The 14,583-nt window shown below is 37.7% G+C and overlaps 1 protein-coding gene across 4 annotated transcripts in view; it reads right to left on the bottom strand.

Moving 5' to 3' along the window:
• Positions 1-14,583, bottom strand: part of LIMS1 (LIM zinc finger domain containing 1) — a 54,116-nt gene that overhangs the window by 3,449 nt on the left and 36,084 nt on the right. For 3 of the 4 annotated variants that reach the window (XM_032226761.1, XM_032226760.1, XM_032226759.1), the window contains exons 3-9: positions 11,761-11,827; positions 9,341-9,461; positions 8,319-8,468; positions 6,429-6,579; positions 4,666-4,758; positions 4,282-4,330; positions 1,581-1,656 (exon numbers count right to left, since the gene is read on the bottom strand). In XM_032226761.1, coding sequence (XP_032082652.1) covers positions 1,581-1,656; positions 4,282-4,330; positions 4,666-4,758; positions 6,429-6,579; positions 8,319-8,468; positions 9,341-9,461; positions 11,761-11,827 — 707 coding nt within the window. Of the gene's footprint in view, positions 1-44; positions 464-1,580; positions 1,657-4,281; positions 4,331-4,665; positions 4,759-6,428; positions 6,580-8,318; positions 8,469-9,340; positions 9,462-11,760; positions 11,828-14,583 lie in introns of those variants that run through there. The other variant, XM_032226762.1, reaches the window with a different exon arrangement.

Below are 14,583 nucleotides of genomic sequence, written 5' to 3'. Positions count from 1 at the left end.
ACGTCATCACGTCCTGTTTTTGACGCTCTGCGCATAAGCCGAAGGCCCTGCGCATGCACAGAGACGTTTACATTTGCAAACTGGTAGCAAAGGTAAGTTGATTTCACCCTGGGTGAGGGAGGAAAAAGCAAGTCTGATCACAGGGAACAGGACCTATTGGTCTAGACAGGGGGCTGAATGTGTTGAAATTCAATATTTATATATTTTAAAAACACCGTTTTACGCACCAGAACAAAAGAAGCATAAAGAAAACATTTTCACAAACTAACCAAAGAAAGGGAGGAGCACAGTTGGTGAAAGGTAGAAAGGAGAGCTTTACAGACAGACAGGCTTTTTCTTTTTATGTTTATCCTTGTCCTTGGCTTCACGCTCTCGCTTGGCAAGCCTCCGTTTAAATTCTTCTGGCATTTTTTCATAACAGTGTCTGCAGACAGGTTTGAGATCGATTTCAACAAATTTGTCCCTTTCAGGTTGAGCAAAGAAGGAATGGAGGAGAGAAGAAGAAAGAATCAAGATACAAGTAAAGGAGAAAGAATTCTTCAGAAAAATAGAAATAAAAAGAAAGTAGTGAATATACTAATAGGAAAAGATATCCTTATTTATTTTCCATTGACTGCAGTATTGCAAAATACTTCTATCACAGCAAGCTTAAAAAAAAAGTGCATTCTTCCATGGAGTACTAAGATTTTAATGAAAGCTTTTCTAGAGATAGTTCTCGACTCATGACCATTTATTTAGTGGTAGATCAAAGCTACGACAGAACTAAAAAAAGTGACTTATGACCAGTCCTTGCACATAAGACTGTTCATCCCCAATCACAAGATCACAGTTCAAACACTGGTTATGTAGTTACGTCAGGCTCTAAAAACCAAGAAAGACACATAAGAGTTACTTCTAAGCAGCTTCCTCATCCATAAAACCTTGCCAAACTAAACACACCATTAAAGATATACTCTGAGACCTTCTAGAGAGGAGCTATATTGATCCTTTTTCTCCCAACCAAATAGATGCTAGATTTGCTTAACAATTGTACAGTCCATGTGATGACCATGATCGTAAAATCAGGCACAAGTCAATTGACAACTGCATTACTTAGCAATGGAAGGTCCAGACCCAACTGTGGTCTTATATCAAGGACCACATGTGTTTCTAAAGACAGGAGACATACCCCAAATGCACTGCAGATATTCCAGATACTTAGCACATCTCTTGTGCTAAAAGAGCAACTTGAGGAACTCATTAAATTAACAGTTGCTGTGTCCCGAAGTGCTCTGTGCTGTTGAACTTCTTTGACTTCCATCCAGCTGTAGTCAATAGAAATTTATAGTCATCTATTCTCCACAACACCTTTCTACTTGTTCTATTTCACAAAAATGTAAAGCAAACATTATAAGCACCGATGAAAGACAGAAGCATTAAAGAACATAACCTAGCTTCTGTCTTGTTTGGACACGGCTTTGGTGTGCCTCATCTCTTCCTCCAGACTTGCTGCAACAATCATAAATATTTTCCAAGGGAGGCCTCAATTTACAAGTGACATCATCAACTCTGTGATTATTTCCCCAAACGCGTATACTTACTTCAGTGTTAACTTGGTGTTACAAGTAGAACATGCAAAGCAGTTTACACACCATGCTTTATTCAAGGCAGAGACAACTATAAAAGAACAAAGAAAAGACAAGATGAATCAAAACAAAACTGACTGCATGTATTATCATACATTCATAGCCTACGTCATGGAACTAATATTGACAAATACAAGGTTGTCCAAATCATCAGATGTGGTCTAACTCTACATATTTGCATAGGCAAAATTTAGTATTGATCCTGTGATGATGGACATTTGTACAACATGTCAGCACCAACACAATCATACTTAGCCCTTAAATCAGGACACATTACATATTGATATGGTGAATCAATAGCTGTAAGCCTCACCTTGAATGGCCAGGAGAAAGGGATTACAGGGCTAGCGGTTCAAAATTCTGGGGAGCACTAGTCTTTCTATTCCTCTCCCAAATGCTCTGATTCCAGGCTAAATTCAGGAACTGGTATCACAGGACAGCTGACAGAGCTGAAACAGATGTCTGTTGCAGGCAGTATTGCCTGGAGCCCAGACATGGTAAGTACCATATTTTTCAGTATAAGACACAACTCCCCCCCCCCCCAAAATCTGGAAACTGTAAACTTGCCTTTATATTCTACATTTGTTATCAGCCAAAAACAAGCGCACATAATTTTTTCCAAGTGTTTTCTTCACTGCATTTGTCTAAGCCTACAGTTTTTAAAAGTTCAATTTCAGGAAAATCTTTCTTTACCAGTCTGCCCTATCTTCTGTAGTAGAAAAGTTTACAACACCCCACAAAATAATTCAGTAAGGGTAATTGCCAGGCCTTACTCTTGATGATATCTGTATTCCCCCAAAGTTAGATGACCAGACTGAACACATAACAAACTCTAACTCTGTTGGCACCTACCCATATTTTTTGGAGTATAAGACAAACCTTTTTCTCTCAAAAAAGAGGCTGAAAATCTGGGGGGAATCTTATACACTGAATACAGCATTTTTGCCACCCGAAACCCCACCCCCTTCACCAAAATGGCCATGCATAGCTTTTAGGAAGCTTTCAGAGTGCCTCTGGGGGTCGGGTAGGGCAGAAATGAGCGAAAAACAGGCTGTTTTTTGGTCAATTTTGCCCCCCCCCCCGGAGCATTCCACAAGCCTCCTAAAGGCTATGCATACCCTTTTTTGAGAAAAAATGGGCCTGTTTTTGTGAAAAACTGGCTGTTTTGGGGAGGTCTGCAGAGTGCAAAACCTTTTCTTTTTAATTTGCCTCTTTAAAATTTTGGTGCATCTTATAATCAGAAAAATACGGTAGTAGGTGTCCTAAATTTTTCAGCACAAATATGGTAGACCTACTAGAGCTACCCTACTATTGCCTATGTTTGGAAGGCATTCAAGATGAAGTACGATATTAGATAAGCAAAATATTCTAATTCATTTACTAAAAAATCATTACTTACTATCAATCAATAGAAAAATGGTTTAAAGGTACAACTCCAAGATTATGAAACCTCCATCGTTTCCCTAGTTTTAAAAGCCTTGCTGAAGATAAGCAAGTCCATTTACATTTATTTTACATTTGTATCACTACTGTTATCTTTTTCCTTGCACCAAGAATTGATTGGCTGGCTGGCTGCCGAATGGCTGACATTATGGCTGAAAGAGATTAGCTGGCCCAAGTCTGTCAACCGGCTTTCACTGTCTAAAACAGATTAGAACTTAGTCTCTCCAAATCAGTCTGGCTCTCTTAAGTCTAACACTAACCATTGTGCTACCACTATTCTGATTAAAAGACAACTTATGGACATGTTTGATTGAAAGGATGGGTGGGTGGGGGTGAAGCAATGTCTGAAAGATCCATTCAGAGCTGCATTAGGGATTAAGTTTTATAGGCTGTAGCAACATTTATACTGTTGTTGGTATACTTATTGTCTTCATTACAGTAATAATCTATATGCTTAGGTTACAAAGATGTTCCCTGGACTTACATTCATTAATAAGACACATGGAATAAGGCTCAGCAAGAATATGCATAAAAAGTAATAGAATTATCTTAGATTGATTTAATTTTAAAGTGCGCACATTTTGATTTTATTGTTACTTCCGTATGTTTCATATTAGAATCATATATTTTCATAGGCTCAAAACTTTTGAACCCATCAGGCATTGTGCATCCACTGAGGGAATGGGCGGTATTTCATTTTTTAAAATATATAAATAAAATATATTAAATGCTTTTGGACCCATGTTCAGCATCTTGGGTACAAAATGACAATGGTATTTGGGGTATTTTACTTTGAAATGAATGTTTTAATGATGAAAGTACAGGTAGCCCTCGACTTACAACAGTTTGTTTAGTGACCATTCAAAGTTACAACAGCACAAAAAAGGGGACTTATGGCCATTTTTTCACATTTATGACTGTTGTACCATCCCGGTGCTCACATGATCAAAATTCAGACACTTGGCAACTGAGTCATTTTTATGACTATTGCAGTGTCCTGGAGTCATGTGATCCCCTTTTGCGACAAGCAAAGTCAATAGGGAAGCCATATTAATTTAAGAATCATGTCACTAATTTAATAACTGCAGTGATTCACTTAACAACTGTGACAAGAAAGGTTATAAAATAGGAAAAATTCACTTAGCAACAGGAATTTTGGGTTCATTTGTGGTCGTAAGTCAAAGACTACCTGTACATATTCATAGAAACTCACCATCTCCTTCAATCACCCGGTTACAGTGGAAACACACATCACCAAAGAGCTGTGGAAATGGAAAATATAAGTCCGAGTCAGAATTTGAATCAGAAGTAAAATTAGTAATGAAAGATATTTTTAAAAAATCTTGTAGATAAAGCTGTAGAGAAAGCTGTTGGATGGCAGCTAGACAGTCTTAAAGGAAATGGATTATCTAGAGCTGTATCCATTGAATTTCAGGCTGCGGCATAGTAGGGAGATAGCAATGGTTGCTATCAAGGATCTTTGGTGGAGCTGCAACAGAGGTGGTGCATTTATCCTGGTGCTCCTGCAGTTTTAGATTTAAGGTATTAAGTGTCCCTGGATGAGATTTAAAACATAAAAGGCAAGAAGCAACCATACCTGATTATAATGGGTTTCACAATACGCCAGCCCCTTCCTTTCATAGTGACGATGGCCCAGGAATGGTTTCTCACACTTGGCACAAACAAAATGCTGTGGGGTAAAAAGGTGTGTCCTTTACTCTATATAATTATTAAAGTATCAAATTAAAGTTCACCTTTTTAACAAATATACAGGAACAAACTATAGGAAGGCTGGCCTTCCTCTTGCTCATGTAAAAACCAAAAATCCCACTAGCTTAACCTCTATTTCCTTACACCTCAGTTTTGAAAGGCTACTTTCTAAGATTTCCAGAGTAAATTCCAAAATTCTAATTAATAGTTTAAAAAGTGTTCCTCTATCCAACTAACACTGACTTAATCAAGATTTCTAAAGGAAACTTTCCAATAGTTATGTGAGTAAAGAAGTAAAATGCACCTTATATCTACAATCTGGAAATAAATGACCCTCTTTCTCTTTTTACTCTTTCCTGAATTCACATTGTTATAAACAATAATGTGATCCAAAAATTCAGATCGATCTGATATATCAAAACAGAACCTGCTATCTGCAATCCTTTGTATAAAACCATGTGTAAAATTCATTTTTTTTTACTACTGGTTCTGTGGATGTGGCTTGGTGTGCGTGGCAGGGGAAGGATACTGCAAAATCTCCATTCCCATCCCACTCTGGGGCCAGCCAGAGGTGGTATTTGCCGGTTCTCCAAACTACTCAGAATTTCCGCTACCAGTTTTCCAGAACCTGTCAGAACCTGATGAATTTCACCCCTGTATAAAACTCTGTCTATGGATATATAATGTTCTAGGGGACTTGCACTTTCTCTTAGCTTAATACCACAACTGTGTGCAATGTTCCCATTAAATAATAATTCTATAATACTAGAACAGTTATTTTTAAAATACCAACAGGTTATAAAAGCATATGTACTTGAAACCAGCCACTCAGATTTCAAGTACATGCAAATTAGTTCTACTTCTTTCTTTATTTTTTGTCAGAAGCACCTTCAAATTATAAACATATAATATCCAAAACTGGGCAAATCAGATGGGTATAAAATAGATCATAAAAATAGAGCACATGTAAAAATATGTAAAATAAGTAGGATCAAAACTAAATTAAATCCACTTAGTATTGGGCCATACCAATAGCATTTTCTCTGGCTAGCACGAATTCCACTAAAATGCACACGAAAAAATTTCCGATAGCACTAGCACTAATTTTTTGCTATCAGAATATTCTTTCTTTTTTCTATCAGTTCAGGAATTTCCATTCATGGAAAACCTTATGGATTAGATCATTACAAAGGCTCCTATAAAATGACATAAAGGTAAAGGTTCCCCTCGCACATATGTGCTAGTTGTTCCCGACTCTAGGGGGCAATGCTCATCTTCATTTCAAAACCAAAGAAACAGCACTGTCCGAAGACGTCTCCATGGTCATGTGGCCGACATGACTAAATGCTGAAGGCGCACGGAGTGACCACCAAAGGTGGTCACTATTTTTCTATTTGCATTTTTTATGTACTTTCGAACTGATAGGTTGGCAGAAGCTGGGACAAATAACAGGAGCTCACTTCGTTGCCCGAAGTGGATTTGAACTGCAGAACTGCCAATCTTTCTGATCGACAAGCTCAGCATTTTAGCCACTGAGCCACCATGTCTCATAAAATGACATAGTGTTTATTAAATGTTTTGAAGACTCTTCTTGAATCTTCCAGGTTGAATATACTCATAAATACATTAATAGAGAAACAAAAAGCTTACTTCAACATGCCACTGCTTGCCCATAGCATTTACCACTCGGCCCTCGATTGGCCTCCTGCATGCTCCACAGATGGGTACCCCCATTTTATCATGGCAAGGCAAGCAATACAGCTCCCCTTTCAGTTCTCGAGCTTCTGCAGTCAGTTCCTTTCTGTTCACAAATCAAAGAAAGAATATAAAGCTATTGAAATATAATCACTTCAAATGTGGCTGGACGTTCTCTGAAAAAGTCATTTTTCTCGCCGAAAGTTATAGCAATTGGTGTGTGTATAGATCACTGAACACACTTTATTAGGCATGGGGCAGGCTTTTAATCTAGGTATTGGTCTAGAATGATAAGTGTTGATCAGACTGTTTACATCAGGCTTGGACAATTTTAATCATCCTATTGAAGAACCACTACTGCTCATTACTGGACATAGAGTTGTTGGAAATTCAGGAAAATCAAGAAAGCCAAAGTTCCTCATCCTGATTTAGGTACAGAATTTGGGAGCGCATGACCTTAAAGTGAAATTTTAATCTTGCCATGAAATAGAAAAAGTAGAGTGCAGTTGAGTGATTGCATAAGCAATACTGAGCTGTTCACATATACTAGAATCCCTTATCCTGAGAAAATGAGACATTTTGAGAAGAGCCAAAGATGAAGAACAGGCCTGCACCTAAACAAGACCAACTACTTTTTACATAAAATGGTGTTACAGAGGAATGTACAGCGATTAAGGCTACAATACCTGACCAGGAAATTGGCTTGGGATCAAGGAATTAACCAGTGGTAAAATTCAATTTTGTTTTTACTACCGGTTCTGTGGGCATGGCTTGGTGGGCATGGTAGGGGAAGGATATTGCAAAATCCCCATTCCCACCACACTCTGGGGCCAGCCAGAGTTGGTATTTGCCAGTTCTCCAAACTACTCAAAATTTCCACTACCGGTTCTCCAGAACCTGCTGAATTTCACCCCTGGAATTAACGTGGATATAACTTTAGAAAAATAGCATTTATTTCTTTGTAACTAATTGGGGAACCCACACTTGAACTTTCTATGTGAGTAATTTTTTGCTAATGTGAAATCCAGATGTGAACTTTTGTAATCCAGACTGGAATTGGGTAGGAAATGAATTCAGAAAAAAACCCTGTTAGATTTATTGTTAATTAAAAATAATTCACTAGAGAATGCAATTATAGCAATCGCACTTACCACTTCACAGTGCTTTACATCCCTCTCTAAACGGTTTACAGAGTCAGCCTATGGCCCCCAACAATCTGGGTTCTCCTTTTACCCACCTCGGAAGGATGTAAAGTTGAGTCAACCTTGAGCCTGGTGATATTCAATCTGCCAAACTGCTGACAGCTGGCGATCAGCAGAAGTAAACTGCAGTACTGCACTTTAACCACTGTGCCACCATGGCTCTATGTTGTAAGAGTTAATGGTAAAAGGAAACTAGGCTGTCAAAGAACATGGTGGCTAGACACCATCAAAGCTGACACTAACCAGAGCATAGAAAAACCTCTAAGAAATAGTACAAGATTGGAAGATGTGGAGAGACTTGACTCAAAGAATTGCCAAGAGTGGGACTGAATGGATATCATCATCATCATCATCATCATCATCATCATCATCATCATCATCAAAAAATATATATAATTACAGTTATATATTGTTTGATCCTAATATAGCTATATGGTGTCAGTGCTGTGCACAAATAACTGATGATTTAATTATTGAATACAATGGGATTTACACAAGATTGGAATGTGTATCATTTATGGAATATCTTGTTTATTGTTTTGTCTTTGATAAGAGTGGATATTTTGGTTTCAAATTTGACTATCAAGCATTGTGATACCAACACTTAAATGTTAAACTTTCTTTCATAATAGGTTTCCATTACCCGCAGTTGGCACAGTTGAAGTGATCAGGATGGTAAGGGTCATTCTTGAAGATAAGCGGGTGTTCCTCAATTATGGCATGGCACTTTTGGCAAATATATTTGCCAAGACCTCTGGCTTTCTCCCGATTATGGCAAGGACGACAAAGATGTCTAAGAGAAATCAAGGAGCAAATGTAAGAAATATCAGAATATTGGAAAAAATGTTCAACTTGAATTTTTATTTCTGTCTTGTAATCAGAAAATTAACTACAATTTCTGTAAGGAAAAATGATATCCTTTCCTTATAAGAAAAGATAAGGCTAGCTGCTCGCATTAAGATATCTATTTTTTTTTGAATAAGCAATGTCAAAAGACTATATTGCCTTGATTTCTACGTAATTATGTAAAATGATTTATCTATTTAAGAAAATTTATATGGCTGCCCAACTTGTTCTCGGTGACTCTGAGTGGCTTACAAGGATAAAATCCCAATATAAAAACAATACAAAAAGCAATAATTCCCCACCTCACTGGCAGCAATAACCCAACAGCTGACTTGATGGGCTTTGTACCAGGCCTTTGGCAGAACTTTGTTTTCAGAGCTTTGCAAAATAGTGTCAAAGTGGGAACCAATCTTATCTTTGCAAGGATTATGTTCCATAGAGATGGAGCTGCCTTGGAGAAGGCCCTTTGTTCTTGGTCCCATTAGATGGACCTCCTTAGGAGAGGGAATCTGAAGCATTCCTTGTCTCCCTGCTCTGGTGGCTCAGGTAGATCTGATTGGGAAGAGACCGCCCTCCAAATAACCTGATTCCAAACCATCTAAGGCTTTGAAGATGACAAGTAACACCTTGAATTGGACTGGAAGGAAATTGGTGGCCAATGCAGGTCCAACAGTAGAGGTGACATATGTGCAAATCTAGGCTTGCACAAAACCATGTGACCCACCAGATTTTGAACCAATTGAAGCTTCCAAATATTTCAAAAGTTATAAAAATTCACTATGCACACATTTATAATGAAAGGTGAGAAGTAACACTGACCTGCCAGCATTCTTCACAAATCCAATGTCAGCCAGTACCTGTTGGCAGATATCACAACAGAAGCATTCTGGGTGCCAGCTATTGTTCATAGCTTTAATAACCCGACCAATAATGAACTCCCCTAAAATTCAACAGGAGATATTAAAATAAGTTTATTAATTTATTAAAAACTGGGAGATTATGATAGTTTAAGAAAGAAATAAAACATTACTGCCCTCTTACTGTCACTGTCCACTTTCATAGCTTATAACTATATTTAGATAAATGATGTTTAACAGAGTAACAGACTAAAAGAGTTGGAAGGGACTTTGGAGGTTTTCTAGTCCACCCCCCTCCTCAAGCAGGAGACCCTACAACATTTCAGACAAATGGCTGTCCAATCTCTTCTTGCCAAAATATAAACTGATATTTAATTTTAATCCTATTTATATCCTATCAATATCAGATATAAAGCAAAAAAAAAAGAATATAACTGTTGCATTACAGATTGCTGGAAATTCTGGGAATTAAATCATATTTAGATAGTAAATTTGGCACTTTGGATTTAATCTATCAATATAATTTGATATATTTAGGTAGATTTAGAAAAGTAATTGGCATGTCAAGGTATATCATTTTGTTTCAATTGTTCATATTAATGCATATTAAAATCCAACTTTTATCTAATGGGAAGATGCCAAAAAGATAAAAAGACTGGCAGCAAGATGGATGGAATATTAAAAATAACTGAGCTTAACATAAAAATCAATACAGGTTCAGAGCTATGATTCTCAGATGTCTCATTAACTACATGTTCCTTCTATTAGGAAGCTATTTCCCATTATGGAGCTTTGATATATAATATCCTTTATTCATTTTGGCTGGGGAAAGGCAAGCCTTAATAGAAATAAACAGTTTCATGTCTCCTTTTCCAGGCCACTGAATCTAACATTATCTTGGGTCTCTCATGAATGAGTAAAACAACAAGAATCTTGGGGCTCCTTAAAGACTAGCCTATTTTTGTGGCGTAACTTGTAGGTAAGAATCTAACAGATACAGAGAGTATTTTATATATGATTCAGTTAACTCAGGGGTGGGCTTCAAAAATTTTACAATGGGTTATTTGTCCAGTTGCTGGGTGTGCATGGCCTGCTCGGTCTCTGGCACCATGTTGTGGGGGGGGGGCATTTTCATCTTCCCCAGGCTCCGGAGGCTTTCATTGAGCCTCTGGGAGGGTGAAAACTTCTTCCCCCGAGCTCCAGGAACCTGTTTCTGGCCGCCCGGAACTTCCAGGAGGCCTGTTTTCCCCCTCCCTGAGCCTCCCCACGAACCCTACACTTACCCCACATCCAAAACAGGCCACATGGAGACTCCTGGGAGGGGAGGGACCAGCCAGAGGTGGGATTTGGAGGTTCTCGAACCGGCCATAACGTTACCTACAGGTAATCCTGAATCTGGGCGAACCCTTAGCAGCCCACCCCTGACTTAACTGTGGAAAAAGATCTAATAATTGTAGAACAAGCACATTATGGGCAGGTACAACAAATTACTCTCTTTTCAAAGCTGACAGAAGGGATTGACTTGGGCATGAATGCTCTTTCAATGAATCCCAACAAACAGAATCAAAATGTGTGCTACTGATCTTTTTTCACAACTTGAGCGACTTTATCAAGCAGCTTATATATATGTATGCAGGTGCAAAACACAGATACCTGCAACCATACTCGAATAATTCCTAATTTGTTTTTCTCATAATATTACTGAAAACAATTCTGATTTTTTTCCTCTTTTATTTTATATATTACAGTAGGAATTTCCATTGTCCTGGAAGCAACATGTTTGCACTTGATAAACAAACTATAATCTCGCTCTAATTAAATTATGTGCCTCGATGCTCTTGTTTAAGGGCAGGCCAAGGGAAAATAGACATTCAAGTCTGTTTTTTTCCTTAGCAACATCCACTTTACATCAAAATAGTACAAGCTTGGGTTTAAACATTATTGTGTCCTAACAAAATCTCCAGCTTAATTTCATGGCATAAAAATATACCCACAGGAGACTTTCAGGCAAGATGTTCTGTATTTTATTACAGAATGAATGTTTTTTGTGTCAACTGATTGTGAGTTTGGAAAAGTGTTTAATACAACTCTTCTTGGATGAATACGATGTGGCATATGGTGGCCATATTCTGAGAAAAGCCCTTCCCAGCCAAGATTTTAATATATTTTAGATTTTATTCTGTTTTCAAATCCAGGGTAGAATTACAGAGGTTGCAATTTTCAGGGTAATCCTTAAAGACAACAGGAAACATTTTTAATAGACATATGCCTTGTTTTTTTTAATAACCATTCAGCTTTCTTTTTACAACAATGTATACTTTATCTCTCTCTTCTTGTAAAAGGCTATCAGACCTTTATAAAATATATTTTTCTGAAACTCACCACATTGATGGCAACAAGGAGCAAAAAGCATCTGAAAGTCATGTTCACAGTACTTCCTTCCTTCAAACTGAAAAAAGACAAATAGGCCAGCCTATTAGAAGAGGTAAGTATGTTTCCACATATACTATGGCTATAGCTTTAACTGCTAAGGTTTCTAATAAGAGAAATTCCAACACGATTGCATATTTGACCAAGCTACACTTACATAATATGGGTTATAATGTAAGTAAAGAATGAATGAATGAATGATGCTTCTGATGAAATGATCTACATTTGGGCGCAAAATCAAGAGATGTTCTCATCATGAACATCTGTTTTAGCATCCAATGCAGGAAACATGTTTTGTTAGCCATATGTTTCTTCCGTTCTTTACATTTCCTGAAGGGCAGCACCAGGCAAATAGTTTTGGAAAGATGGAAATGTTTGTGTCATATCTTTTTTTGCCCAAGAGAACATCACCTTATTTCCAAATCATGTGATAACTTACTAGAATAAACAGAGTTATATTCAAGCAGATGTGAAATGAATAAGACATTCCTTTGGCATCATCATGATATCAAACAGTCTGATATTTTGGACAGTCCTAGTATGTATAGATATGTGTTGTGGCCCAGCAGGAGCCGTTGGAGCTGCCTATGGATTCCCATAGCGAGGAACCCTATAAGTCTGCTATGGAAGATGTGAAGGCTCCTGGGCAGGGTTAAGACTCAGAGCAGGGACCGGAGAGGCTAGTTGACCACCAGGAGGCGCCTGAGGCATGGAGCAGTGGGGAAGATCAAAGGGAGTTTGTTCCTGACGCAAGGCAACGTAGGCCAGAGAAACGGAGGCAGCAGTTACGAAGACAGACTCATACGAGATAATCAAGCCCACGTGGTTGTGACTTGGCCCCTCCCAAGAGAGTATATAAGAAGATACTTTGGGAGGAGTCCTTTTGCAGGACACAACTGTTCGTAGTAATCTGGAGAAGTCCTTGTCTTGTCTGCCTTGTGTTCCCATGTCTGTTGGCTTCTGAGTTGCTGCCAACTTCTTGCCAGTGAGTCGTATCTGGGCTTTCAGCCAACAGGATTATAATTGCTGTGAATAAAGAGTGGCAAACAGCTAAGCCTGTGTCTGCATTCATTACCGGATGGAGGGGGGCCAGAACAGATATGTTTGTTTAATTGAGTTCTATCCCATTATTACTCTAGGAGGTCTACTTCTCTGGACTTACGTTTGTTCAATGGAGGTTGCTCCTAGATAACTCTATAGAGAAACATTAATTTGATAATTGCAGATATTTCCAAATTAATTAATTAATAATTCCGCTAAAGTAAATATTTAGCACCACAAACCTGAACAATTTAGTGCCTGTTTACTAATAAACATAAAGTGTACAGTAAATCTGATAGACATAGAGCAGCAGTTTGAAGCCTGAGAGGACATTTCAGCAAACTAAATATCTTAAATGTAGGATAAATTTAGTGGCAGAACTCAATCTCCTGGTTTCTAGGCCATCACCTTAACCACCACACTAAAAAACTGTCACAAAAAAATCACAGTTAAATTGGTGAGTGCGTATAATTGAATTTGATTCTGAGATTTTCTTCCTAACAAAAGTTTATCTGAAGTTTGGTTAGCTTAATAGTTTATGGTTTTTAAATGAGTAACTATAACAGAGCACAATGTGGATATTCAGATGTAATATTTAATCCAAATGGCCTATGAGTGCTCTTACTTACAGTACTTTAAGAGGGCATATGTTCAAGGAATAATAAATCTAATCCTGCTTTAAGCATCAAAATCATTTGGGTGATTTTGGGCCAATTGCTCTCATTCAGCCAAATTAACCTCACCTGAATTATTTTTGTGGGTAAAATAGGACAAGAGTATCAGATATGTTTACTGTCTTGAATTATTTATAAAAATAGTAAGGGTGAGATTCTTGTACATACTGTGGATACTTCCTCTGGGGAAATGTCAGAGAAAACTATCCAACTTTCGAAGAGATTGCAAACTATGGATTAAAGCAAGGGTTTAGGGAGTTCATTGGTTAAACCAAAACAAACCTCTCCTTTTTTTCATAGCCTGTTTACAATTTTACATTATGAAGTACAGTGCTGCTCCATTGTCATGGCAGAGATATTATACTGGTTATGTATGTAAAGATAAAACTGGCTTTTATCTGTCTCGGTTGGGTACGATCATTTTGTACTAGTTCAGGAAACAATATTTTTTCTTTAGGAAGCTATCCTGACCAAAGTAAGCAGAAATATTTTGACTGTTGCAAAAGTTTCCATGAGGGTTAGATTTTAATTCCTGTCATCTCTATGATTCACTGCAAGTGTCTTATAACAATCACTAGCTCATAGGAAGCATCTGAATATGTTTTCAGGTTATGGCACAATACCCCAAATGACTGTTTAAAAATTAATTGAAGATGAGTTACAGACAAGGTGAAAAACAAGAAATACAATCCCCTTTTGAAAACTGAATATCCCATATTAAAAATATTGCATGGTTAGCATTTGTAGATAGCTAATAGTTGTTTTACTTTAATCCTCTATTCTAGATTGTGATTTTCTTATGTAGCAGGGCTATTATAAATATCCCTAGCCAGTGTAGCTGACCTACCATTCATTAAATCTCATGATAATGATTAATGTGAGAGGCAACTTTTTTCTCACTGGCCTAGTTCCTTGAACTTCCCTGCTTGTATGGTACTAACTTAGATTTTTTGACACCAAGATACGAGCTAAGAGAAAACTGCTATTAGTTATTCATTCGTGCATTGCTGCACTGCATGTGCAGCATGCTCACATTTGCAAACCAGTAGAAAAGGTAAGT

Source organism: Thamnophis elegans, chromosome 11, assembly GCF_009769535.1.
Source record: "Thamnophis elegans isolate rThaEle1 chromosome 11, rThaEle1.pri, whole genome shotgun sequence".
Taxonomy (NCBI): Eukaryota; Metazoa; Chordata; class Lepidosauria; order Squamata; family Colubridae; genus Thamnophis; species Thamnophis elegans.
The sequence above is the reverse complement of the archived record's forward strand: the minus strand, read 5'-3'. Positions and strand labels throughout refer to the sequence as shown.